This window comes from Acanthaster planci, linkage group LG12, assembly GCF_054643075.1.
Source record: "Acanthaster planci isolate LZ-2023a linkage group LG12, COTS_SCS, whole genome shotgun sequence".
Lineage (NCBI taxonomy): Eukaryota > Metazoa > Echinodermata > Asteroidea > Valvatida > Acanthasteridae > Acanthaster > Acanthaster planci.
This window is the reverse complement of record NC_141788.1, coordinates 6,296,101-6,324,053: the sequence shown is the minus strand read 5'-3', so window position 1 is coordinate 6,324,053 and position 27,953 is coordinate 6,296,101. Positions and strand designations below refer to the sequence as shown.

The window sequence follows — 27,953 nt, the reverse complement described above, 5'->3', positions numbered from 1 at the left end:
ACAGGGCGCCCCCTTGCAGAATGATTCGCCTGTTCTAGAATTGGTTCCCTGCCTTCATACCGAATATAAAGGGCTTCGTATTTACATGGGACCTGCTCATTTCAAGCACATGGACCGAAAGTGACTAAGTATTGCCTTCAGCATGTTCAGGGCATATTCTTCATGTTCTTCACAACGTTTCCGATCTTAAGTTGTAAGTAGGATTATTGGTTTTGAAGACTTTGTAAACTTTAATACCTCTTGTTTTTCAGTAGATTTTAAATACAATTGTGTTGAATATTGTTACACAGGGTTGCATGCCGTGGCCACTAGGCATGCGCAATATGATGCAACTATGGAGGAATTCCTCCATGATGCAACCTAAGGACGAGCTGCCATGCCTAGTATAGTCATGACAGGCGTTTGTAAATTGCGGGACCTTGTTCCTAGTATAACCATGGAGGAATAAAACACATGTTATAACAGAATGGAAGCTTACTTTAAGACTCACGTTATTACATTTCGCTGTTTCCATGCTGAATAAAGGCAGGATTGATTTTGTGGAAAGAGGGTAGAGTTACAAATGTTGGAACTTATGATTTACTTGATTTATGCATGATTTATGAGGAATTCTGGCTTAAAACAAAGCAACCTTGACGGCATTATGGTCCGGTGTGTTAGTGTTAGAAAACCAGGTAAAAAATTTGCATTTTCTTGTAATTTATTGATCTAAATTTACAAAAAATAGGGTCTGTAAATTGCCAGAAGTTTGCATGTTGACCTCTTTCTCTACTTTAATTTGGTACCCTCATGACCATTGCAAAGAGCAGAAAAAGAGCTTGAAAGTTGAATATGATATATCATTCAACTTTCTGGGTCAAGTATCAAGTGTGACTGATAGGCGTACATTTATTTAAAAATGGGATTCGGGAATAACATTGTTGGCCAGTACAAAGCTGAAATAATTCGCAAACATATCTTTTTGAGCTTATTTCAATTGCCATGATTCGCGTGGTAGCATGCCACATTTGATCAACACCATCAACGACTGGTGCTTATGCATTGGATAAACAAGTTTTGCAGATCACAGTTCAAAGTGTGCAAGTCTTCAAATTTCACAGTGTTAGAGAAAAATATATAAACTAAAGGTTCCATGTATTCATGAGAGTGTTTCACCTCGAGTTGGGGTGAAAATATGCCGATTTGTTGGCTGATGATTTCAATTGCATGAAAAGTCCATCTGGGTACTTTGCACACAAAAAAATGACTACAAGATGTTGAATGCTTGCATATGGAAGCGTGCTTTTCAATATAGCCCTGGATTCAGTGGTATCCGGCAGTTAAAAAAAACACTACTGGCACATCCACGCAAACATTTTTCAACATGCAACATGACTGCAATGCACTTTGTCCGAGATCATGCAATGTCTTGTCCCTACCGATGGCAGTGCCAAAGACTTTGGGGTCCCAAAGTTTACAAATGCCAGATGGTACATAATAGCCTAATGTAAGTTATTGTTTTCAGAATGATGCCTACAAACATTTTGGGCCTTCATAGACTTTGAGCATAGTCAGGGAAAGATTTTTTTATTTTTTTTTTATCATGTTTATACCCCATTGAACTCAGTGTGAAACAACAGAGTCATGGAAGATAACCATCCAGTTGTGTGCAGAAAGTGCTAAAGCAAGTATTTTGAGCAGATTAGGACCACGTTGACCAAACCATAATCTATCTAGCAATGTTGCTTGTTTCTGCTTATGTTGCTTGTTCAAGGGGGGATGATGTCATTTTTATCAGATCATGTGAATATGGTGTCATTTTTCTCAAGAGATTTTGGGGAAAAAAAGGTTTAAAGTTTAATTAACCATGCTGAAGGCCAATATGGCTGCCTTGGCCATTGCCATTTCTATGGCAATACTATTTCTGATGTTTATTATGGAAAATTGCCACATTAATTATAAAATTTACCACAGTAATTCGATAGAGATTTGTAATGGCAATATTTTCATGCATAAAAGTAAGCTTTGGCAAAACTTCTTTTTTGTGTAAACTTTTTTCATTGGCTTAAATGGCATGGACAGGAAAACCAGTATAATACTTTTCGTATTGTGCATGCGGTGACCAGCACACATGGCATGGCTACCGTGGTCGTTACTGTTCGTGTCTATGGCAATACTATTTCTGATGGCTATTTTGGAAAATTGCCATGGTAATCATAAAATTTGCCATGGTGAATTGGTGGAGATTTTTAATTGCAACATATTCAGGCAGAAGTTAAACTTCCAGAAAAGTGTATTTTTCATGCAAGCGTTTTCATTGGCAGAATTTAACTAGCTCATCCACTGAACTCAACACCTCCAAGGCAAGATTTGACCCAAAAATCTCCTCAATCTATATTTAGAGATTCCAAATAAAAGGTATTTTTCATTTAAATCATGGGTAGCACATTTCCTGCAAATTTGATCAATCAGAACTATTTGTATTTACATTTTCAGCTGATAAAGAGATTGATGTCATGTGCAAATTATGATCTAAAATGTACCCTACCAATGGTGGTTGCTTCGTCATTCCTGTATATATTGAGGAGCCTTCAACAGAGTGTTAAGTTTTTCTTAGTAAATTGTAACTTTATGGCATTACAGTCATTGTATGGCGGAGATGACATCTTTAGCTCAGCAACTCAAGCGTCTTGCTGTGCCCCAAGCACAGGTTGCTACTGTAACACATGACAGACATCGCAAGTCCTTGCTTTTTGATTCCAAGGAAGCAGCCTCATTAGATCAGGAAACTTTCTATGCCTTAGGTAAGATGCGTTACTTCTTTCGTTTAAGTTAAACAAGCCCAAGAAGCCAGATGAAAACGGTTGTCTTGCAGTGTGAAAGATTTGATGAAGGCAATGGCTGTTTAGGTTTTATTAATAATATAAAACTTGCCAATGGTAAGTGATGTGACACTTAATTTAATGGCTTAAAATAGGAATTGCTGGTCCAAGACTGGATGTGTCAGAATTGAGTTTGGATATGTTGGTCTTTGGAGTGAGTTTATAAAATTGAAGTCCTTTGATTAGTGGCATTCATTTCAGTGCATTACTCATGTATTGTTTCTATTGTGAATGTAGTACAACTCATTGATTTTCTTCTTTCTGTTGCACTAGGTGTGAACGGTCTTCAAGAATTGGAAAATATTGACCCTAGCTTTCAAGAGTTTGAGAATACCCTTTTTGATGATGCCTCAAAGTCACTTGAGCGCTCTGTCCAAACTCAAGAAGTCAATTCACGATTGGATCGTAAGATCAAGCATTTCTTGCTGCGACTGTCTCCTTTCTTCTTGTTAAAACCTGCCCAGAAAGCTACTGAATGGCTCATTCACAGGTAAGCACATAGATTTGGAGCATCTTGGTTGGAGTTTTCTCACACAGACACTCTATCAGGTTCAAAATAACATGCCAATTCACAGTGGTTTAAAACTGTATTTGACCCAGACATCAGTAGATATCGGAACAATGAAGGGTCCAAATTCCTAAAAACTATAACAAGCATGTTTGAACATCATCTCCAAATACAGAAAACTACATGTAGGTTGAAAAGATTTAAAAGTTATATTAGCTTACTTCCATGGCGGAAATTATCTGTAAATAGCCTCATGCCAACATCAACAGTTTTTTCTCTTTATGTCATATACAAAAAAGTAACTGAGTTTGGGATACTCCATTTTCCCCGGGTTCTACTCACAACTCATCTAATATCAGTTCCATTTGTGAGGTCCCACTTCATCTAGGGGATTAACTCTCGGGTGAGTGCGAACATCAGCTTCAGCCTTTTTGGACAAGCTTCCTCAACAGTAATTGATGATGTGTCATTTGTTTTAGAGATGGCTCTTTCTCAAAAATTAAAAATGATTCATCAAAGAAAATTTCTTGAATGAAAAGAGGGCAGTGATTTGTTCAATTTCATACATTTCTCCCTCTGTGTGCTTTTAGTTGCTCGGAAATGTACAGTTCCATGAACTTTCCCTTTAGGCTGTAGTCTGCTATAATTTCTCCTGCTATGGTTATAGTCTGGCCTCTTGTTGTGCCCGATCCATCCTGTCTCTAGGTATTTATTCCAGATCTCATCGTGAGAGAGTTCTATCTTCCTGGCCATTGAAGACAGAAAAATGTGAAATATGTAGCTTTGCAAATTGAATGGTTCTTGTAAGGAGTCTGATGGCTACCTTTGGGTTTGTTTCAGGTTGGAAAAGTTCAGGGGAAATAAAGCTCTACTGAGTTACGATAAAGCCATTAATGCCTGCTTTACATCACAATGACAGCTCAATTACCTTTTGTCTGTTTGTTTTTTACATTTTTTTTTTGACTGGACAAAAATCAGTCCAAGATGAAAGTACCTGTGTATCTGGCTTCCTCAGAGAAAACACGTCTGGTTGGCTCAAACAGTGTTTACTCTTTTCTCTCTGCTCGCAAACTGTGCTCCATCCTGGTCAAGTTTACAAAAAAAAACAACTTTGTTCGTTTGTAATTTTTTGGGCAAGACTTTTCCTCAACAATGCATCTCACATTCCATTCAACCAGTGGCAAGATGATATTATTTCATTGTACAGTGTAGATGGGTGAATAAAGCACAACTAAAGAGATTTAACTTCAGCAAAAATGTAACTGGCTTCGGCACTTTGATAAAATTTCGATGCAATGACATCGTACAAATTGTGTGGGATCAGAGAGAAAAATGTATGGGCACATGTTGCTGAATTTCGCAGACTATTCACGTCAACAGAGGGCACTCGTTCACGTGCGTTCGGCAATATTTCTAGTGAAAACATTGATCGAAATTCCATCTGTCACAGGTGTAAGGGACATTTCTGAGTATTTACCATGATTTTACCTTGACAAGGGATATTTACTCACTGGATATGTTACAAATTTATGGCATTCTACCATGGGTACTATAAGGTACTCTTCAAAATGTCTTATCTTTTTAAACATATGTATTTTGTGCTATTTTAGTTGACTTTTTTCAATGTTATGTTACCATATCATCGAAGAATTGACCCATATCATACTCTACACCATTCGAAGGGGATATCTAGGCAACATGAAAAAAGCAATATTTTATATTTAAACAAAGTTTTATTTGCCTCGGCAGATGTTTTACATTGAAACAAAATGTAAATCTTTTTTATTTTCTACTTGTGTTAGCTTATACATTAAAACTGTTATATCTCTGAAACAACATGAAATTGTAAAATAATTTTTTTTACACTTAAAACTTGATTTTCAGACTCTAATGAAGAGGTTTTTGTTGAAAATTGAAAAGCATACATGTAAATCAGATTGAATGTCTGAGTCTTAAACCACCGTGCGATTATGACAAACCTTTCAAAACTTTCTTGTTTATTGACAAACATAATTGCCTCCCTTGTTGTAGAGCAGCTCACAGAATGAAAACCAATTGTCTTCTTTTCTGTTCAAAGTTTCATGTGGTAATTAAACATACCATAAAAAACCAAGACAATGTCAACAGTATTTCCTCCAGATTTTGCACCATACTTAACGTTGCATTGTACCTTCTTTCATTTCTCCTTTAGATTTTCAATTCATGATTACAATATCGATGACCTTTTGGCATGTGTCATCCCATACCATGACACCAAGATCTTTGTCCGTGTGGTTCAATTGCTGAGACTACAGGATGATACTAACAAGTGGCACTGGCTTCAACCAATTCAGGTCAGGGGTTAAAGGACATGAAAGCATTTTTATTAATTTATTGCTGCAAAATCCTCCCCACAGTAATCTTATGAAAATTGACTCATTCTGACAGGGAAACAGAAAGTTTGTTTAGTGTTTCAGTGCAAGGTTTATTGAGAAGCCTAATGGAGTTTGATTATTCATACCTGTGTAAGGAGTTGGCTTTTATTTGTGTAGAAATTTGTACCAAATGTATAAAACTCAAGTTTGTAATTATTTCCTTCACTGTCTTGTAGAACCCTGGGGTGCCCTTGTCAAGAACAACTCTTATCAACCAATGCTTCAAAGACCCTGGTTTTCTTAGGTTCGTGTGTGAGCTTGTGCCGTCTACCATTAAGGTAAAAATGATTGTATGTAGTTACTTGTTATGTAAATTTTCAATTAATAATCACTTATTTGAAATAATGTTTCTTTCATAGTTTTGAAGTTTGTCTCACCTTTATAATGCCAAAGCTATGTGAACAGGAGGTAACTTACAGTAGCTACCATATATGCATTGATAAGCTCATTATTACAAAGCTATCCTAGACTCTGGTGTACATACATGTAATACATGTAGCTTAATGAATGTCTCACAAATAATTCCTCTTTGAGGTATACATGTATGCATTATTCTGGTCTGAAGAAATGTTTCTTGGTGTCATTTTTTAATGTTGTTGTGTAATTTTGTTTTACACAGGCACATAGACACAAGTTTGCCCACTCTCCTGACCAGAATGATCCATCATCTATAGATAGTGAAACTCCTTCTAGATCAACTGAGGCACTGTTGCGAGTCATGACGAGTTTCTACTGCTCAGCAATTGTTGGGACAATTGAGCTTGCCAAACCTGTCAATGAAAAGCTGTTGTCTGGGATTCTTCCGTATGTGCTCAAGGGACTAAAATCCAAGTAGGTAGTTGCCATGGTTACCAAGTGATTTGGTCTCCTTAAATGTTCAGACAGGAGATCATATTTGAGAGTGTACTTGATTACATGTATTAGTTTGTACACGATGTCCATCCATGGACACACTGAATTCCAAGGCTTACTAAAAGGGGGACGTCTTTCTTGCTTTGTCATGTACATGTACACACTTTATTTGGATACAGAAGGAGACTTATGCTTGTCTGTGTGATATGAGGAATGTGAATGAACTTTCAAAAGTCATGGGGAACAGATAAGATTTAGTGTCAGAGTAATGGCACCACTGTCTTCTGTTTAGATTAATTGGATGATTTGCATTTGATGGCAGAATGGCAGATTACCAGGCATCTAGCTACATGATCATTTGTGAGCTGGCCATTAAGGTCAAGATGAAGACAGACCTTGTAGACCCCATCATCAGGAGCATATGTAAGGTATGTTGATAGCTGGTCTTTGCATTGTTTATAGAAAGGACTCTGCTAATAGCAACAACACACTTAAGACACAGCATCTTGTTTAACACCTTTTTCAAATGTTAGTAATATTTTGTTTATGTTTTAGCACTTGACTCCTGCGTTAGCTGTCGAAGGGTTATCCTGCATTGCGATTCTATGTCATACCCAGCCGGTGCAAGAATTACCTGAGAGGTACATTCAGAATTCAGTCAGTGAAATCGGTTTCTTAAACATGCCTTCCTGTGAAGATGTTTTAGTTTAGAAAAGGTAACCCGTGGCAGTGTGTCCAAAAGATTTGTCAATTTCTTCCGTGAAAATTTTGTTTTAATACTTCAAAGCTAACTTTGACATTTAGCTGACATTTTTGTGTGTCTAAGAAGTCTTTCACATTAGCACCAAGTCCTCTGTATTTTGACTTTATCCATTTGACCCTTACAATTTGAATTTTTTTCCATGTAACTTTTCATCTTCTTTCAAATTACAATAGTGCCTTCCAGAAGCTTTGCAGTTTTACCTGCACTCTGAGTGCACTGGAGGTATTGTCACAAGCATCAAACTCTACCCGTCTGTTGAAGCTGTTCCTCACTAGGCTTATCAATGCAACAATGCACAGTGTCATGGAGGGAAATCAGGACTGCCAAATGGAGGGAGGAGAGTTGATGTGTGCTGTGATGAAAGAAATCTTACAGAGAGTCAAACTTGATGCAACATTAATGAAGGAAATGGCAGGGTAAGATTTCAAAGGTGTCTGTACAAGGTTCAATTTCAGTTAACAAGTGAACAAAAACTTTCTAAATTGCTGATCATCAAAGAGATTAAGCACAGAGCCATACATTATATAGCCTGAAAGTATTTTGTGGCTTTTATCCGACTTCTTGGTCAAATATTTTCCAGAACGTTTGTGTTAACATTTTGACTGATTAATATGTTTCTGTGTAAATTAATATGTAGGGTTTAAGCTGTCAGTCAACTCATTCTCTAGATGGTGAATATGTTGAAAAAATGGCTGGGCCCCTGACCAACAGGCCAGAGAAACTCTTACCCATCTCTCTTAAAAGCATGTTGATGCAAAAGCGTTCATTTAGCCAAAAGTTTGGTTGTTATATCAGTTTTCTAGATGAAACTTTGAAAATGTCTGAAAATATACACTGTCTGAAGTATCACTTTACAGGCAATATAAAACTTGCCTTCTGTTGGTAGGTTTAGGAAATAAAAGAACTGACTGCAGGTACAACCGTTGCATTGCTTGCTGAGTTCAATGTGAACTGATATTCCTCAATGCTGTGTACTTTGTTTCTAGGCTGCTTCTGATCAAGTATGTCAGTGTAAGAAAAATGCTGGTAAAACAGGCATCATTGGTGAAGCAGTTGAAAGAGCAGGTGTCATCTATTGTTGCTGCTTTGGAAAGAAGGTAGGTAGGAAACAGATGTGTGGAATACCATGCTGGGCACTGCATTGACTTCTTGCTTTAAATCAAGAAAACTTTCCTCGGATGTATGTTTTACCACCTGCCACAGTCAAACAGTTTAATCACATTTCACATTCTGACGAGTGGATTTTATTGGCAGGTACCCAGAAGCAATGGATCTGGCAATCGGAACCTTTATGTCTCAAGATATGGATAGCAGAGATAAGGAAATCATCCAAGAGCTCGTCTCCATGTCTGTCTCTGCATCAAAGCATCAGGTACATGTTGATCTTTGTTTCTGTGTTGTGCTACCTTTAGTACCTAAGAGTTGGCATCTTTGAGTGTTGGATAGAATTGAGTCTGGATATCTACCAGTGCAGAAATCAAATCTCTACATCTGTTTCTTAGGCCCATGGACAAGTCTTAACCCGTCGACTGCCGGGGTACCAGATTCTGCCACTATGAGTATGCTCATGTTCAAACAGACACCTGAAATGTACCTGTTAAATACATGTACGTGCCCATGGGTACAACACTTGGCAAATGAGAATGCCCCTTTGAAATTGTGCATGGCAGTCAACGTGTTATGGCAACATTAGCTCTGAGGGAGTGTATGCTATGTTGTCATTTTGTTGGACGCTTCTACACAAAACCCTGTGTTCCTTCACAGGTATTCAGTTCACTCATAGATGATGATACCCTTACAGTATTGTCCAAATATACCTCGCACAAAGACCCATAAGCTGTTTCTTTACCTGAAGGGCCGTGAGCTCATTACATTGGGCTCTTCAGCTGTGGTAATTTGTTAATGCTGATATCTCTTTAATTCCTATCGCAGACAATCTCTGACACCTCAACAACATTAGTCATGAGCCTCAACCATGCCAACGCCAACATCAGAATGCTAGGAGTACAGTATCTAGGAGAGAGAATAGCTGCAGGTGAAGTCATGGGGGGGTTCTTTGTTGAGTCGTTGTTACAGCGCCTTCGTGATGACAAACTACAAGTGGTGAATGCTTCTTTGGAAATTGGCAAAGTAAGTCTTCTAATGACTGTTTCTTTGAGAGTTATAAACTCACTTTCATCACAAGTATATGAAGTTCACTGGTTGGAAGCATGAAGCCACTGAAAGAATTATGTTACCTTTGGGTCTTTGTTCCGCTGCATTTTAATTTTTCTCTCAAGCTGAGAAAATTTTACAAGAAACTTAAAATAGTAAACCATTGTTCTTTCCAGCCATTATGCAAGCTCCTTCCACAGGATAAGCTGTTTGATATTCTGACAGATATCCTCAGGAAGGGTAAGAGGAAGACAGACAAAGGGTAGGTACCTTGGCTGTAGGGCCAAGAATGTTAAAACATTGCTTAAGAGTTTATTGCATTAATCCAGCGTTGTGTATAGTATAGTATAGTTGTAGATAGGAATGCATATCCCAAAGCTTAACCAAACCCATGTAAATTCATTAAACCGTAATTTCTGTGAGCTTCCAGGCCGTTGCAGTCCACCAAACATGACGGTATAATTTGTTCTTTTCAGGCGTGAATTATTTGGCTAAGTTGATGAGTACTGGAAATACATTTTCCACTAAGCCATTCAATTTCAGTGATTCCATTGTTGATACCAATACTTCCAGACTGACTTCCATCAAACTGTCTCTGAAACTTCTTGGAGATACTTGTCTTTGGGATCTTAGTGTGGAAAGACGGACTTCACTAGTACCACTAGTCTTGCCCTATATGTTCTACCGAGGTCCTGAAATGGCTGAAGCAGACAATGAAATAATTGACATCATCAGGTTTTCCACATTGAAGAGGGATCTTAAGATTTTTGGTCTCCTAAACAAAGGTAGGTACCACTTTGGTTGATTTACATCTACAAATTTCAACTTGATATTGTTGATGAAATTAAAACTGAGCTGATAGAAAATGACAGGTGACAGAGGAATTGCCCCCGACAGGAAATCAGTCACTAATCATAAGTTAATGGTACACAGTAGATGTTCAGTTGCAATAAAAGAACTTCCTTGAGAAAGGAAATCTTTGAAACTTGTCGACATTGTGCATTATGAATGCTAATAACTTGGGTTATCCCTGACTGAAGTGTCTCTAGGGTAATGAAAATTATGTCCTGGAAAAAGATTTTCACTGAGAAAATGTATCTAATAAAATTTTTGTGTTTCTGTTTGTGTTGTAGCTTATTGGATGGGAAAAAAGAGGGAACAGGATTCCTACCCTTCTGTAGTTACAAGTTGCTTGATTAACATCTTGGCACGACACTTAATAAAGGCTGGCTCTGATGAACGGATGAAAATGGTAGGGAAGATGCAGTGCCTACTTTCATCTCCATTTGAATTGTGTATAGATATGAAATAAAAACTGTGGTGCCTTTACCAAGATTCCATCCAAATCTGGAAAATGCTTCTATATAAATGAAATAGCAATCATTACTATGAATGGTCTCTTGACATTGCTGGAGAATGATGACATAGTTCTGTTGAAATATCTACCCAGATTGCCCTGTTCATGGCCCAGATCACCCAGCGACATCCTCATCAAGCATTCTACCAGGTTTTACTAGATTTCGTCCTTCTCAGGATAGCACATCACTCAAAGAAGTGTAGCAAACTGTATGTAGCTGTAGACCTGCTTGAAGTCCTTAAGAATGATATCAAGATGATGCTGGTACCAGGCATGTCTGTTATCCAGGTTTGTATCAATTAGATTGACCCCCATATGAGAAATATAGGAGGAAGTGCCTGTCGGGAAAAACAGGAAGAAGGCATTTTCTTAACACTTATTATTCATGAGTTACTAGGAGTGAGAGGTTACACATACAAGTCAAAGGTTGAAGGGGGTCCTACTACAAGTATATCTCAACATTAAGGATGTTATGTCATGGAGAAGTTTTGTGAATGCTTTTAAAGTAGAAAGTCATTTTTGCAGCATGCAGTATGTTTTGACGTACTCTAAAAACTTCACTTTCTTTTGAATTGAAGCCTGAGGAGCCCCTGCCCTCTTTTAGTGGTAGCCTTGGAAACCTACCTCAGGCAGTACATGCTCATCTGTCCAATTTGCTGGTACAGAAGCAAAAGCAACAGCATAAGGAAGACAATCCCAGAATGCATCAGTCACAAGTAGAGACCACATTGTGGTGTCTTGAAAGCATTGTTGGTAACGTCCCTGTAGTGCAGCAGTTGAAGTCAGGTATGTTTCTCTTTGCATATTTATTTTTGCATGTGTCAATTTTTCTGTTCTCTTTTCTGTCAAAATGTGAAATACAGATTCTTTCTTTCAGTTGTAAGTATTCATGTCATCTTTAAAGTCTCTTTTTTCCCGTTTTTATTTAGAAACGTACATGTGGGCTTCAGTGACGTGTGAAGGCGACCCAATCAATGTGTATTTGACCTGGCTTTTACATCTGTTTGACATTTTGACCCAAGCTGCTGGGTCCAAGGAGAAAGAGGTTCAACATGTTCCCGTGTTCAAAACCATCTTGACAAACGTTATACGGGTGAGGTTTCCTTTTCATGTGTAGCTGATTTTTTTCTTTTTGTGAATTATTTTATAGTGGAAACAAATTTTAGTTGTGATTTCCTTTGGCATAAAGAAATACTACTGGCAGTGCAGATAAGGTTTAGGAAAATATATATTGGAGTGAAAAGTTGATTTTTTACTATCTTTTCAAACTTTACTTTGCTTGTCATTAAAGAATAAATCATGCCCAATCTGTTGGCTATAATGCCTTATTTTTGAGGCAGTTAATGAAATGCAAGGAAGGGAGATCAACTGCCACCTCTCATGTTAACTAGCCTTCAATTATAATTGCATTCTTTGCTTGTCGTTTATTATTGTGACCTTTTCAGAAACATCTGCTTAAACCACACCTCCTTTGGAAGTTTCTCTGTCTCGTCTGGACAATGCCTCACCAGGCATCGAGTACCCAGCTTTATCCAGTCTCACCCTTCTACCAGGCACGATGTTTTCATGTTGGTCTTACCAGTACAAAAGATACCTCAATGACCTCTGAGGTTGCAGGTCAGCTTCTGGATCAAGAATCGGAAGGTAGTGAAAGTTCTCAACCACTTTCATGGATGATTCTGCTTCAAGCAATCTTTGAATCTCTCAGGAATAATATTATACACTATACGACAGGGTCAGTCACAAATCTTGTAGGCAGCAGGGTAAGATTTATTCTTTGCCATTTAATAGGTGAAGCAGAAATCAACTGCTATCTTTAGAAACTCTAAACAGGAGAATGTGTTCTCTCAAAACAAAAACTAGACGTAGGTGGACAGGAGATAGTTGGATGTTGTCAATATTAAGGTTATTAAAAGGAAGTACATTTACCCTTTTTGTTGATTTGCAGTTCTCCCCTCCCTGTTACTGGTGTTGTCCAGTGAGTATGAACCAATCAGAGCTGCTGCTGTACATTGTCTTCAAGCTTTATTGGTCAAATTGGATGAAGAAGAGCTCAAGGTGCCTTATATCTTACTGGCTCAATTTCTTATCAGCAAGGGTGATGAAATCATCGCAGATGCAAACTACTTGAAGCAGGTATAAAATCTTAACTGATCAAGTTCCAGTAATCTGTAGTACAACATTGTTGAAATTGAAAAAAAGGGATATTGGTCGAACAAGAAGAAGTGGTTAACTGTTATCATTAGTAATATTTATCATAGTCATTGTTATTGTCTCTGTCATTGTCACCAAGATCTAATTGTCCATTTTAAATGTGTCACTCTTTCTATTGTCATGTATGCTACAGCATTGTTACTTCCATTTTGATAGCACATAATCCCATTTTTAATTACTGAATTGTTGCCTTGCAGGCATTGAGATTGTTCTTTGCCAACGTTAGTTCAGTTGAGAAGGCTGAACAGTCTGAACCAGCAGAAACACCCAGAAAGACAAAGAAAGGAAAGCATGCTGCAGAAAACCTCCATCCCAAGATCCAATGCTTGAATTGGCTACTTGTGTTTGTCAACAAGGATAATGTACCATTGTATTTACAGCGTGCACTTCTTTCTGTGTTGTCAGAAGTCACTAATGAGGTGAGCTATTATTAATGTCAATCTTCTCCATATATTGAAATATTATTCCAAAATAGGATTATTATCAAAACCAATCACATTGTGTGTGTGTCCCTTTTTACTAAGATCAAACCCAAATTCAGGTCAAAGTGAAACTTGGATCACTTAGATTTATTTACAAATGGAACAGACACCTGGACTGTCACCAAATTTAGGCTCAACCCAAAACAGTATTGACATTTTCTAAACTTTTTTTGTCTTAAACATGCACAAGTTTCTAACAAACTCAATCCCCTAAACCTAAACCCTAAGTCTCCACCCAATTCTAAACGCAATCATAAGAATTGTTATGTTGGCTTATTTCCTCAGCATTTCCTCTCATTGCTGCTGGACATGCTCCATAGCCTCTTGACACAATGCCAGTTGAGAGGTCAACTTGAAAATGACCAGGCTGTCATTCTGGAAAGCATTATCCGACGTTTCATCCCAGAAACAGCTGCTATTGTGCAACATTGCATTGATGACATCATGGTTGCCTTGGAGATAGAGAAGGAAGTGCATCCAAATATGAAGCCCCCGCAGAAACTGTTTCTTAGACAGGTATCAGAATAATCTATTATTGTAAAAAGTGAATAGTTATAATCACGTGTAACAGGGAGTACTCGGCATTTGAATTGAAAAAGGTTCTGCATTGATGTGAAAAAAATGTACAATGCCGACACTCAGTGGTGTCACTGATAATATGTTCCTTCAAGAGCAGAATAGAAATGTATAATAATTTACAGGATTTTTTTAGAATACTTATCTTAACATTGAGGTGGTCTCTTTATTGCTGTATTGATTTTTAACGTCGGTTAATAAAGTTTCAGTTATGTTTCGTTGTGTTCCTGGCGAAGCACAGTATATGTAAATCTTCCACTGGTCTTATTTGATGCATGATTAAAGTTTAAGACGGTAACAGTAACTTGCTACTCAACCTTACAGATCACACCAGCTTTCTTTAAAGCTTTACCCTCCAAGACCTTGAAGCAGCATGTTCTGTCAAGGTTAATTGATCAGCAGGTTGCTACCAAGAATTCATCAGTAGCTGTCAGCATTAGACGCACCCTCAGAAAGGTATATGTACTTGCTAAATTTGTTTGTTAACCCTAACACTCCCAAATCCTCTGATTGCAACAAGATTTCACATACACCCTTGGGGGTTAGGGTTAAAGGAGTTTGTATTGTGCGTAGTCTGTCTACTGCGAAATCAACATATGAACCTGAATGTGGCAAATGAAGTGAGTTTCTTGTGTAGCTCGGTTCTGATGAATGGTATCAAATATTTTGTATTTTGTAACATGTCTTTTAGGTGTTGGAGTTGAGTTTAATGGAATCCTATTTCATAATTTTGTCTTCTAGTTGCCCCTTGAGGCAGAACAAATTGTATATGAGTTGGACAAATTGCCTATGGATGGAAAAGCCGTAAGCCTCAGAGATGCAAAGAAAGCAAGAGAGTAAGTCAAGATGATATCAGAAAACTTACATTTGCTTCGTTCTTTTTGAGAAGAAAAAAATCTTGTAGTATTGATTAGACTTATGAAAACCCTTGTGTGATAAAAGGGACAGGGAAAGTTTGAACTGACAATAACTTCTCTCTCTCATTAAACTATCACTTACTCTTATCTTAATAATCCCCTGTGACTTCTTTGTTTCCAGTAATGTGAAAGAACCAGAAGCCAACCAATGGCAACGCGTCATTCACATCTTGGAGTTCGTTCAACAAAAGAAACTCACGAAGATTGCTGATGTAGTTCAGCTGATTCCATCTCTCTTCACTATTCTGTCAAGGTGAGCAGATTTCTTTGTGTAAACTTCATTGGTGTACCATGCCTGTGATTAATGTTTGGAGTAGAATTTCTTGCTCATTGTTACAAAATTAAAATTTTTTGGAAAATTGTGACAAGTGATATTTATTTTTATGTTTGAAATATTTGGGTATAGATACAGGAATTTTCAGTTTGAAGAAAGATAGAATGTCTTGTGAGTTAGCTACTTCGAGCCTTTTAGCATTGATTTGAAGTAAAACAGCCATCCTTAATAATAATATAAACATTTCCTTGAGAATCAAAGCATTTCACATGGCATTGTTACCCCTGACCAGATAGCCTATGCATTCTTTGATCCATCTTTGAAGACCCTTTTGACAGATGAAACTGTCAACAGTTTTTCAAATGATAACAAATATTGCCCTGACAGTTAAAGTTTGTTTATTGAAATTCAAACTTGATTGCCCCATTTTGTTTGATTTCTTTCCTTCAGGTGCCTAGAGCAGGATTCAACAGAACCACAATCATCTATTGAATACCTCAAGCAACTTATTCTGACTACGATACTGAATATCTGCAACAGTTTGTCCCCTGACAGTGATCCTTTACCCGTTGATGTATTGAGCCAGGAGCAATTCAATGTTGAGCTAATTGTACAGTGTATAAGAACATCAGAAGACACTCAAACACACCGTCATGCTTTGATGTTGCTAGCAACTGCTGCAGGACTTTTCCCGGTAACACTCAAAAGGATTTCTAGTTTTATAATTTTAGCTGTCTGAGAAATGATTTTTGTTCCAGTGCAAGTTCATTTCCTAATTAATTGTAGCACTTGTTTCCTCACAGGATCATGTATTGCACAACATTATGGCTATCTTTACCTTCATGGGTACCAACATGTTGCATCGTGATGACAGCCATAGTTTTCAAGTCATTTCACGTACCATTGAGACCGTCATACCTGCTCTTATCAAGGTCAGTGAAACAATGCCAACATTTAAATGCTTAGATGTTTAAGTTATATATGAAGGTGTGACAAACTTACAGTGAACATGAAGGTCATGTTAATGCATCTGTATTTCTCATTGTGTTTATTGTCATACCAGGTCAATGAGCAGCATACCTTACCCTCCACATTAGGAAAGGATGTTGAGGAGGTGGTTGTCATGGTAATGAGAGTCTTTGTAGATGCCTTCCCACACATTCCAGAGCATCGTCGCTTACCATTATTCAGTCAGGTGATGACTACCATCGGTGAGGAGAAATACCTGTCTAAGATGCTGGCACTGCTCATAGGAGGTTTTGTCACCAAGGGAGCAGCAGCGATGCACCCAGGAGATGATGTAGACATTAGGGTGTGTTTTGCAAAACTTGATGCTGTCTGATTTTATGTAGTATTCATGTAAGCCCTATATGTATGAGATTGAAATCAGTGAGTCATTTTTGATAGTGTAATTTTTTAGCTGAAATTTATAATATTTTTCAGGGTTAGGGTTTGTTGGACTCTTTCCATGTATGGAAGAATGGTTGGATGGAATTTGATTCAGTTTCACTGATTTTGTTCATATTTTCTTCTTTCTGATATTAGGGACCAGGTCGTAGTATTGACTTTTGGTTGGAACTATGCCAACAATTCTCACCCACAGTTGAGATATCCAGTTTGACCAAATTGTTGGAGTACGTTTCGACGTTGACAGAAGACAAGGAAACTGGTAGGATACTGTTTGGCTTTTGCTCAAATTGACTTCCATTTTAAGGAATCCTTTTTAACTTATAATGTTGATTATGTCTCATTTCAAAATGTTTTGGTTTGGTCTGCAGTTCTGGAGCTGCATCGCAATGTGTTTGGGTTCACATTCATTGTGTTCATGCAAAAGTGCATTTCTTTTCATATTTGTTGTATTTATGAAGCAGATAAGAGACCACCTTCCATGGCCACTAGACACAGTAGTACCAGGATACAGCGACATAAAACTTCACCCAATCAGGGGCCATTATTTGCAACTGATCCAAATGTCCGGGCTCGTCAAATGAGACAGTTCCGATTTAGTGCTGTGTGTTTCATGCCATATGTAGTCTCCAGTACGGACTTCATGGAAAAGGTAGGGATTAGTAGATGAGCTGGAAGTTAAACCTGACCAAAGATTTGTCTTGTCCTTGCTGTGCCTTTATTGTGTCCTAGTTTTTTTGATACTGCAGTTGTCAGTTATGAAGTAGTGGGCTTTGTTCCTGTTTCCATCTAGAGAAAAAAATCTGCTCTGTGTGGTTGGAAAACATTAAAATTTGCATGGAACCATTCAGGAATTTAAATTTTCTGACTTGGTGTCTTTGTCAGGTAGTTAATGCCACTCGGGAGGAGTCAGAGTGTTTGAAGAGATTACTTCAAAGGTAAGGCTACACCCCCCTCTAAAAAGTGTGATCTGTGCATATTCATTGAAGGCATTGGGTGTCTACTTTAAAGTGATAAAACTTCAGTTGGGTACATTCTGGCAAGCTTGCTCGAATCATCAATTGCTTGATGTTGTGTTAGAGAAAGTATGTAACTTACTGATTTGAGAAATTTGACTTACATAAGTGCAAATGCAAAATAAATATGAAGTAAGTTAGGACTGATAATAAATACTAGTCTGTGGTTTTCCATTCATTTTCCTGCAGATTGTTGGAAGTCCTTTTAGGCTACATCACCCAAGTTGCACAAAGTGTTCATCAAAATGCAGGGAAGGAGACTTCAAAATTTTGGAAGGCTTTGCTGCATCGCTGTTATGATGCTCTTGATAAGGTAAAAAAACAGAAAGATGTTGATAAACAGTCTAATTGAAAGTATATTCCATCTACATGTGTGTATTGCAGTTAAGGTTGTGGAGTAAAGAATCCTTTAAAGAACTGCAAAAAGCTGATCCTTGAGAAATGCCCTCCATGGTTGATCTTTACTTTACACAGACAATTGCATGCTACGAATCTGTATAGTATGTATTTCCTCTCTGCTGGATTATTTGAATGTACACACCCAATTCTTGCCATCATGCATTTGTGGGCCTTTTTCTCATTCAAACAGTTTGTGTATCACAAATCACCAAATAAATTATTTGTAGAGACAAAGATTTCCAATATGTTGGTTCAAACAAGATTACTTTATGAGGTTTATTCTGGAAGTTACATAATTTTGAAATCCATGTTTGTTTAAAACAGAAAACTATTCTTCGGACAGATCTTTGTACATGCTGAAAATACAATGTACATGTATATTCACAAGCATTTTTCCCACTAAAGGAGCTTCTGTGTAATAATACTTTCTGTGAATAATTTGTCAAAGACAAAATATCCAACGTAGTAGTCCAAACAGCATGTTTTTTAGGATGACTAATACAAAAGAAAGAGACTTTTGAAATGCGTGAGTCTAGACCATCCTGCGCTTCACGTACACAAACCCACATGTACATGTACAGTACATGTACAGTATGGTGCACATGTGCATCACCCATATACTTTCATGAAACATACAAAACTGAGGCATAACTGACCAACACTGTCACATTATCATGTCCAAAGTCAGTTCAGTGATATCCTGGCTCACAAACTGCCTTGTAGTCCACAAGCGTGTGGTAGCGACGGAAACATGGAGCTGGGCACATCGGCAAGTCGCCCTCATCGCAGACATACTCTGTTTGGTGGCACTTGATGTTACGGTTTCAGCAAACAACACAGTCTGGTCTGGACCTACGGCCGGCAGCTGTCATCACATTGATGTGCTTCAGGAAATGCCGCTCAGTAAGCCTTGAAGGCTGGTTCAGGGATCTCCGTCCTGGTCTTACCTCGGGTCGAACATGCCCCTCAATCAGGCCATGTACAATCGCAAACTGGAACTTCTCTTTTGTCTCGTCGCAGGGTGCAAGTCCTCCCAAATAAACCCAGCTGTTTTCATATGACACCTCCAGCAGGTAGACAAAAACTTTCTTCCACCATTTGAGAGTTTTGTGAAGGTTAGGTGGTACCACATACCTTGATCTGCCCTGTCTACTCCACCCATGAAGCGAGTATAACACTCCTGGAATGGCCATTCCGTTGTCCAGTAGGCATCATAATTAGGTCGCCTGTCTATGCCCATCAGAAGTAGAATAGCCTGAAATGCCTTCATTTCTCCAGCATCAACATTTGTCAATTTACGAAGTCTCGAATGTTGGCTGAGACCATCCATGCCACCCTTCCTAGCAATAACAGTTGCGACATACATGCACCTGTTTGTCTCAGTTACAAGTAAATCAATCACCGCACAGTCAAAGTGGGAAAAAAATGCACACTCTGAAATGTCCTCATCATTAGGCCTCTCAAAAATCATCTGGCCGTGCTGCTGGTTGAAATCATCAGCCAATCATGCTGATAGGCCCTTCGCATGGCAGCCCTAAAAGCTGTGTCTCCACTGCCTTGCACTCTCTGTGCGTGTGCCGGACGTTCGTTCCTGTTCCCTGGTCCATCGTTGACCAGTGCTGGCATGGCTGGTGGTGGTGCTGGGTTTGCCCCTTGGTTGTCAAACTCCAAGTCAGAGTCACCTTCATTGGACATGTACACATCGCTATTGTTGCTATCACGATTGAATTCACCACTGTTCAAAACGTCTTCAAAGTCAGACTCTCCGGAGCCAGCATCCTCAAAAATCTCTTGAAATGCATCTACAGCATCTGTAGCGTGCAGCTATCGTTTCAATGCAAATCACCTGCCGTAATTACGATGTTTAGATTTTTTGGAGAGATTTTTCAAGAAAAGTTTCGGAGATGACACGTAGACAATGGCGTTCATAGATCAGTATTTATCTTAAAATACCCGGATGGAGGTCAGGGGTTACAATGACGTAGTTATTCGCATGGAAATAGCAACACTGTATGTGGTGCAAATATGCACCCTTAGCAGTGTGGGAATATGGAGAGCGGGCGCAAATATGCGTTGATAGCATGCAAAGGGTTAAAGAATGTTGACAAGAAGTGAAAAATAAGAAGTGTGTAATAGGTTTCTTTGGCTGTGTGGCATCCTGTTCTAGGTCAATGCACTGTTACCTGTACATATCTTTATCGATGTCATCAGCCATCTCCTTGGCAACAAGTTAGCAGCTGTCAGGCGTAAGGCCATGGAATTGCTTAACAACAAACTTCTTCAGCATCAAGACTACTTCGGCGAGGAACAGGTCAGTATTTAAAACTTTGATTTTGCAGTTAAAATGGTTTTCAAGTTTTCTTTCTGTAAAAATAAATATCAGAGCAATAAGTGAGTTGATGTCGTTTTTTTGACCAGTGGTTGTTAACATTTGTCTCTCAATAGAGTGAAAGTCTGTTGGGGTTAATCTCAGGTCTCCTGATTATTGCCATGGCAACCAAGGATCAAGCCATGGCCCCTGATGAGGTTAATGTGAATCGTCATACTGCCCTCTATAGTTTGAAACTTCTCTGTACACTTCTGGGAGAGAACCATGTTAGAGAATTTGGACCAGTATTGGAATCATCTGTCACAATATGTGAAGAAGAAGGAGTGAATACACAGGTTAGGTTGGAGAAAATTCATACTCTGCTAATTGTCTGAAAAAATATTTATCAGTCCTCAATATTGTCATTTTCAACCAAAGCTGTTCCAGAATTTATTCTGAATTAAAATACTTTCAAACACTTTTTATTTTCAGTTTTCCACAAGTTGTAAATTGTTGTAAATTAGGCCAAATTAAAGTTGGTTAGTTAGTTTTATGTTCACTAAAAGTCTCCCTTATGTTCTGCTTCAGGTGCAAGGAAGTGCAGTACTTTGCCTGGCAGAGTGCGTGCGCACTTTGAGAGCACACTCCATTCGTTACCTTCCTCATCTCATGCCACGTCTTCTGGAAGTTTTAGCAATCAAGGAAACAGTTGTCAGGTAATTTTCTCTAAGGACCAAATCGTGACCTCTCCTTACTTCTGAATAAGTGGTTTGGAGTTTTGGCACCTGCATAATTTGGTATCTTTTTGTGCTTGGCTGTCAGGTTTAAACTTGCTCTGCTTTTCACATCTTGGGCTGCAATTGGGATGATTTAAATGATTTTCAAAGTTGAGTTAATCAAAACATGATGTCATGTTATTATTTTGTTTATGGTTGTGTGTTTTGTCATGTTTTTCCTCCTTGGGATTCACAGTTCTGATTTCCTTCTCTTGAGTGCTGTGACTGCAGTTCAGAAAGTGGTTGAGACACTGCCTCACTTCCAGAGCCCCTATCTTGTTGATCTGCTCTTTCAGGTACATCTTTCCTTCTAGGATGAATGAAATCTTCTAAATCAACCAAATATTTCCTTGGATTTAAAATTACACTATTTATGAAAGAGCTATATTTTTTTAATTTTCAAATTATTTGATGAGGTGAAATTTTTCTGTTTTCTAGATTTGCCGTCTTTCCTGCAATGCCGAGGATGAAAAGTCCCAGCTTAACCTAAGATTGAAGGCGCTAGGCCACAACCTGGCAAGCACGGTAGCGGTTAGGGTCTTACTGCCTGTATTCAGTCAAGTCTATGACAGACTGGTCGATTCTCACCAGGTGAGATTATGATCAGATGGTGTCACAACCTTCTGATTCCATAGTCTGTTTTTATGCAGTTAAGACACTTCAGCTTGCTTTTTCTAACATTGTACGTGTTTTCCTGTTTTAGCATCAGGTTATAGAAATATAACTGTAAAGATTATTTCATTTGGTCTGTCTAATACATAGGATAGTATTGGCCCCCTGATGGGGATTTTGTCAGATCATCTGAGTGCTATGGACAAGATTGATATGGCAGGGTACCAGCCACAGATTGTTGCTTTCTTCCTTGTTGCATTGGACTACAGAGCAAAATATGCAGATGTAAGTCTCATTAATGGTTCCACCTTGTTACATGATCCAGCCTTTATCAGTTATGTATTTGAGCCGTAGAACATTTGGCAACAAGCTGCAGGATAGTTGTAGTGGTTGTTTGCTGTGGGTCGATTTGAATATCTGTACAGCGCATGGGGTCTGTAGCTTTTTTTGCCTCTTGATTTCTGTGGGTGCATCTTGGCCAAGACATGCAGGAGCCTAATGAGGTTGCGTCTTTCATGATCATGGATTGCAATAGCAGTCTTCCACTGTTTATTGTCATATTAAGTTTAATCACAGGTAGCAATCTCTTGAGATTGGTTTGTATCATTTGTGTTTGTTGCAGAAAAGCTTACCTGAGGTTGAAGGAGTGGAAGGTCACACCATTAATGGAATGCTGACGCTTGTAATGAAAATGACAGAAGGAAGTTTCAGACCAATGTTCATCAAGGTATAAAAGCCGTCAGATCTTCTTTAAGTTCTTTGTCAAAATCTGATTGTTGAATTGAAAACGGACAGTATAGTTCTGGAGAATTACAGTAATACATATTTCGACTGCGTTTTCTTCAAAAAGTCTTGCATATTAAGGAAAGCTTTCGTTCAAATTGTTCCTTCAAAAGATGAGAGGATTGCAGCTGATGACCGTGGTAATGGTTTAATCTTTGTTTTCCCTTTTATTACATGATTTAGGTCATTGATTGGGCAACTCGCGGCAGTGCCCCTAAGGAGCGTTTGTTGACTTTGTATCGTCTTTCTGATGCCATTGCTAACAAACTCAAGAGCCTCTTCACCCTGTTTGCTGGTCACCTAGCGGCCAAAGCTGCAGATCTTCTGGACATCAATAATACCTCCAAAACAGGTAATTGATTGCGTCACTATAGAAATAAGTCAGATGTGTCCCACTTGACTTTGGAGTTGATATTTTCATACATGTGCTTGATATATTTTCATCCGCAGACAAGCTGTTCTTTGAAGGTGTTGTCCATAGTGAAGAGAAGTCAACATTGCTTCTTGTTTATCTCTTGGACTGCCTCCATAAGTGCTTCATGTATGACAAAGGAGGATTTGTCTCCAAGGAACGCTTTCAGAGGCTCATGCAACCACTTGTTGATCAGGTAAATAAGATAAATGAAAAACCACTACTACTGCTCCCACCCACAAAACCTTAGAAGTCTTTGAAAACTGATGAGGGGGTTATGCAGTATTCGCTCTCAAAGGTGGGCTTTACTCCAGGGTAGAGAGAAGAAAGCGGAGTAGGTGTCTTGTTTAGTATAGAACCCACTCTTAGCCAAATAAAATAAGATAGAATTAATTATTGAAATAAATTTCATGATAATGATCACGTAACTTATTTTCAGGACCTTCAGAATGACTTGAATACTTGAAGAAGTTTTGTCGCTTACGTCTGAAAACAAACAGCAATAAATATTATTTGTGAGATTCAATGAAAATCGTTTGGCAAGCTTTGCTCAGTCTACACGATAGCATCCTCTTGTTTGTACTTGTAATAGATTGAAAACATGCAGGGTACCGACACAGACTACCAGGACAGAGTAAGCAATCACCTTACTCCATGTATTGCTCAGTTCTTGGTGGCATCACATGAGTCATCGACATGGCAACCACTTAACTACCAGGTGCTATTGAAGACTAGACACTCTTCTGCAAAGGTTGGTTAACGGTGAACTGGTTTAGTGCAGGGGTTGATGATAATGATTGTAAAACTTTACACAACAGATTTTTACCTTTTGAACTGTTCGATTTTTGGCGTTACAGGTGCGATTTGCAGCCTTGACTGTTCTCCAAGAGCTGCATAGGAAACTGGCTGAGGATTATCTGTCCCTACTTCCTGAGACTATTCCATTCCTGGCTGAACTGATGGAAGGTAAGGGTAATGTCATAGGGAAAAAGGAGAAGAATACATACTTGTCATTAGGAAATACGAAAGCATCAGCAACCCCAAACCCAATTGATATTAAGAAAAAAATGACAAATTCCATTGAACTGGGCTGTGAAAGAAAAGACAATTCCAGGATGATCTAATCATGCTAATCATACTCCCTCTTGACTTATTTGTGATTTCAAGAATCCTTTTCATTTTTATTTAGACGAATCAGTTGAGGTTGAGCAACAATGTCAGCTTCTTGTCAGTGAACTTGAGAAGACTCTTGGCGAACCTCTTCAAAAATATTTCTAGGTATTTGTCACATTCTAGATTTTTACAAACTACTTTGTATTAAACACAAGGCTGGTGATTCAGGAATAACACAAAGTTTGACCTGCAGTAATGACTCTGCAAATTATTCAAATGTTAAGATTAAAATTGTGTCTGAATAGTCAAATTATCCATAATGATACCCACAAAACACTGTTTAATTTGGGGGTTGGGGTGGAGTATTTGCGCATGATTTTCATATTTCTGGATTTGCTCACCCCCAGTGAAGCATGCACTTGCCTTCCGAGGCTCTTAGGTCAACAGATTCATTTAGGTCAACAACTGTATTGGATCGGTTGTTGACCTGATAAAGTCAACAGCTGCAGTCACAAATAATGATGTTGTCAGTGTATCCTCCCACCTGCTCTGGATAGGATAAGCATGAAACAGTTTGTCTTTTCACATTCAACTTTCTTGACATAAAGTGTAGCTTCTTGAGTGGATGTGATTTGCAGCTTTTTAATTTCCCTTTTCTGAACCAGAAGTATATTCATGGCATATGTGAGTTATATCTGGAAAACAACCTGCATGAAACAGTAGCAACTGCTCAGTATTCCCGAAAAAGGTTAAGCTGAAATTGTGTTTTTTAAGTTGGAATTTCAGTAGTTATTTATCCTGGAAAATTGAAAGCCATCACAGGAATAGACCCAGTGCTTGATGGACAGACGGTTGTAGATATTCAAAAAGCAGCATGAGATATGCCATCAAAACAAATCACATGGAAAGAAAAAGTTGTTCCATGTTAAAACAGTGTTGTTATTTCACCATTCTTAGGAAACATTTAAATTCATAATTGCATTTTTGTAGAAGTTAAATTTTATTCATGGAAACATGACTTTCAGATGTCTATTTCCCATGGGGGTGTCAGGAAACCAAAAGATGTCATTCTATTACACTTTTTAGTGCTCAGACACTTTGCAGACACCCTGGCTTTTATTGAAGGAAACTTGGTCAATCAGTCTGTTCCAAACTAGGCTTGAATACAACCACATGTGTGTTTACCCCCAAATGGGAAATCTGTCTACAATTGGTCTTTTCGTAGAAGTGTTGCAATAATGTAGACCATTCGTGACTTTTTTCAAGAGCACATGTTCTTGGAAGGTTCCACTCTGAAATGAACGTTGCCGCTATCCTGCTGAGTTTCCTGAATGAAATAAAACCTAATTTTTTGGCATTATACTGGAGCCATGTGAGGTCAATTTGTATCCTTTGAAACCCGAATGAGCAGTACTTGAGCTTTGTTTAATTGGGACAGTTTATTAGGAATTTGAAAAGGGATGCAAGTAATGCTGACGTAAGAATGATAATATATAGTATTTACTGCCTATCTGTTCATTTATTTGTTCTGTTATCGCATAATGTACTTCATGTTCATTGTTTTTACCACCTATAGAACCTTTTTTCGTCGTTTATTTTCTCGGTAATTTAGTTACGCGACTGTTCTTTACTCCAGTTTGAAGGTACTCTGATGAGACCTCACCTTTGAGTCACGCTGTTTTGATAACAAAGTAAATTTCCTTGTCGGGTCACCTTATTTGATTACCTCGACAAAAATGACCTTGTAAATATTTTGTATGGTTTGGGTGCTTCAGAAAAATGAATGGTTGTTCTTTACGCTCTGATGACAGCGGTGTGTTAAGTGGCACGTATGACGTACACGTATCGGTAGTTGCTCTGTGTGGAGTGCAAACATTGGAGGAACTCATCCGTGGGAATTCTGCTTGCAACAACACATATCCTGCTGTAGGATTCTCAGTATTCGCTGAAATATCAGGCTATCTCGTGATGCCTGTGGAAAAGGGGAATTGTCCGAAATCCCCTAAATAATAGAGGGAAATGTCAGTGTGTCGTTTTCTGTGTAAAAATGATTGCTAGTTTCTGCATGGCTACTTCAGCGAATTAGCAGAAAAACAAAAGCCAAACACGGATATCTATGCCACCTTCTACAGCGACGTCACTCCCTTGGCCACATATTGATGCCGACCGGAAGATCCCATGTCGCCCTGAAACTGAGTAGGGCAATAGCGCCGACCAGGGACTTTGTCTGCCAAGTGAAAGCTAGCTATGGGACACGACCATAACAGTTGTGGAAGTTCGCTCTGTGTGGGCCAATCTACATTCCACATGATACATCAGGAGAATGATAATGATTGCTGTGTTGAGAGTTGTCGTACATTGCTGTCACATATCGTTAATTATAGGTATTGGTTAAGGGCCCCTTATTTTTCATTCTGTATTTGGTAACTCATGGTAATCCAGCATGAAAGTAACTTTGAGCATCAAACCTAGATAATGGACTCCGAATTCTCGTCCAATTATGACAAAATGGTGGATTTAGTCAGATGGGCTACTTGTTTGCTCAAAAAAATTCACCCAATCGGCCGACTGACGTGTATTTCGTAGTATACATGTACATGTAATGGTTTAATGCAAGTGTTGTAGGTTTGTTAGATTTGTTTGTCACGGCGTTGAATTAACCTCGTGTATTTAGTGTGCAATTGCGTTGGCGTCGCCAATGTAATTAGATTTCAGTTTGATGGATGGCTTCCCTTTCCTGAACAGAGCCGAGATTTTTTTCATGCATAAAGCAATATCGTGATGTATTACAAAATCGTGCTTCCAACACCCATAACACATGCTTCATCGTTACAGCCCAGTGCATAATGCTTGCATCGTAGTAGATCATAAAGCTGGCATGTCTGTATTAACCCCCATTGAGGGCAGTATACATAAGCCTTTTTGATGAACAACTAACAGTAATCTGCTGTACAGGTGGTAATCAACGGAGGTTGGATGCAGGAAGGGGCGAGTGGTGCATTGAGTGGGAACTGGGTGAGGTTTGCCTCAAAGCTACAACTGTACAGGCTGGAGTCTGTATTTGAAATGCACTATATACATGTAGATTGAAGTGAGACTAAGTTGTAAAGCGAGGACAGCCGTATAATCGTGATGAAACTCTGTATGGTCGTTGTGAAAATGATTTTCCTGGATCTTCCAGTCTTTTTATTACATGTGTTGGATTTTGTGATTTTCACGGGAAAGTTTTGAAATAAAATCAATTCACCAAACAGCGGTTACTGCATAGCAAGCCATGTACGTGAATGACTGCACGTGTAGTCACTTAGAGTAGCAGTGGGTGTCCGAGAAACATCAATATAGCGGAGGTTACGATCCACAGGTGCGTCATGAAGTATGGATATTATGATCAATACCAAAAGGCTTACACGAGTGCTACTGAATAAAACTGTCCTATAGGGTGTGAATTTTAAAATATCGGCAGCAGAACATGTTTGGAAGTTTGATAGAGGAGAGACAAATGTAGGTGCATGTGTTGAGCCTGTGGTCCATTTTCAGGGTCGGAAAGGGGTTAGTTTTTTCAGGAATAGGGAGTAACTAAACTCTCCTGATCGTTCCCTTGGTCCGGACTGTAAAACTTTGTCGTAAAGTAACGAAACAGAACACTACACTTTTATACAAAGACCGATAGCGTTCTTGTGACATTGGCGGGCATGTTCAAGTGTAGTTGTAATCCTACAGGAAAACTCCAAAAGTAAATTCACGGAAACCAAAAG

The 27,953-nt window shown here is 38.6% G+C and overlaps 1 protein-coding gene across 4 annotated transcripts; it reads left to right on the top strand.

Annotated features, from left to right (window-relative positions):
* Positions 1 to 70: 70 nt before the first annotated feature.
* LOC110977688 (HEAT repeat-containing protein 1-like) lies at positions 71 to 27,463 on the top strand. 4 transcript variants are annotated; one of them, XM_022232011.2, is made up of 44 exons: positions 71 to 193; positions 2,623 to 2,783; positions 3,135 to 3,351; positions 5,561 to 5,702; positions 5,960 to 6,061; positions 6,403 to 6,614; positions 6,958 to 7,063; positions 7,191 to 7,276; positions 7,572 to 7,814; positions 8,385 to 8,495; positions 8,653 to 8,770; positions 9,331 to 9,528; positions 9,729 to 9,814; positions 10,126 to 10,337; positions 10,686 to 10,804; positions 11,003 to 11,197; positions 11,488 to 11,695; positions 11,839 to 12,002; positions 12,355 to 12,553; positions 12,858 to 13,045; positions 13,321 to 13,542; positions 13,891 to 14,121; positions 14,506 to 14,637; positions 14,923 to 15,017; positions 15,220 to 15,351; positions 15,823 to 16,066; positions 16,176 to 16,304; positions 16,436 to 16,684; positions 16,918 to 17,041; positions 17,244 to 17,431; positions 17,665 to 17,717; positions 17,985 to 18,108; positions 20,362 to 20,505; positions 20,640 to 20,858; positions 21,091 to 21,218; positions 21,475 to 21,574; positions 21,717 to 21,869; positions 22,041 to 22,175; positions 22,513 to 22,617; positions 22,857 to 23,025; positions 23,124 to 23,281; positions 23,678 to 23,836; positions 23,943 to 24,051; positions 24,275 to 27,463. In XM_022232011.2, the coding sequence occupies exons 2-44, from the start codon at positions 2,630 to 2,632 to the stop codon at positions 24,361 to 24,363; spliced, it is 6,651 nt and encodes a 2,216-aa protein (XP_022087703.2). In that variant the 5' UTR covers positions 71 to 193; positions 2,623 to 2,629; the 3' UTR covers positions 24,364 to 27,463. The 4 variants fall into 4 exon arrangements, with proteins under 4 accessions (XP_022087703.2, XP_022087704.2, XP_022087701.2 ...); XM_022232012.2 differs by having other exon boundaries at positions 17,241 to 17,431; positions 21,496 to 21,574; XM_022232009.2 differs by having other exon boundaries at positions 17,241 to 17,431.
* The last annotated feature ends 490 nt before the right edge of the window (positions 27,464 to 27,953 follow it).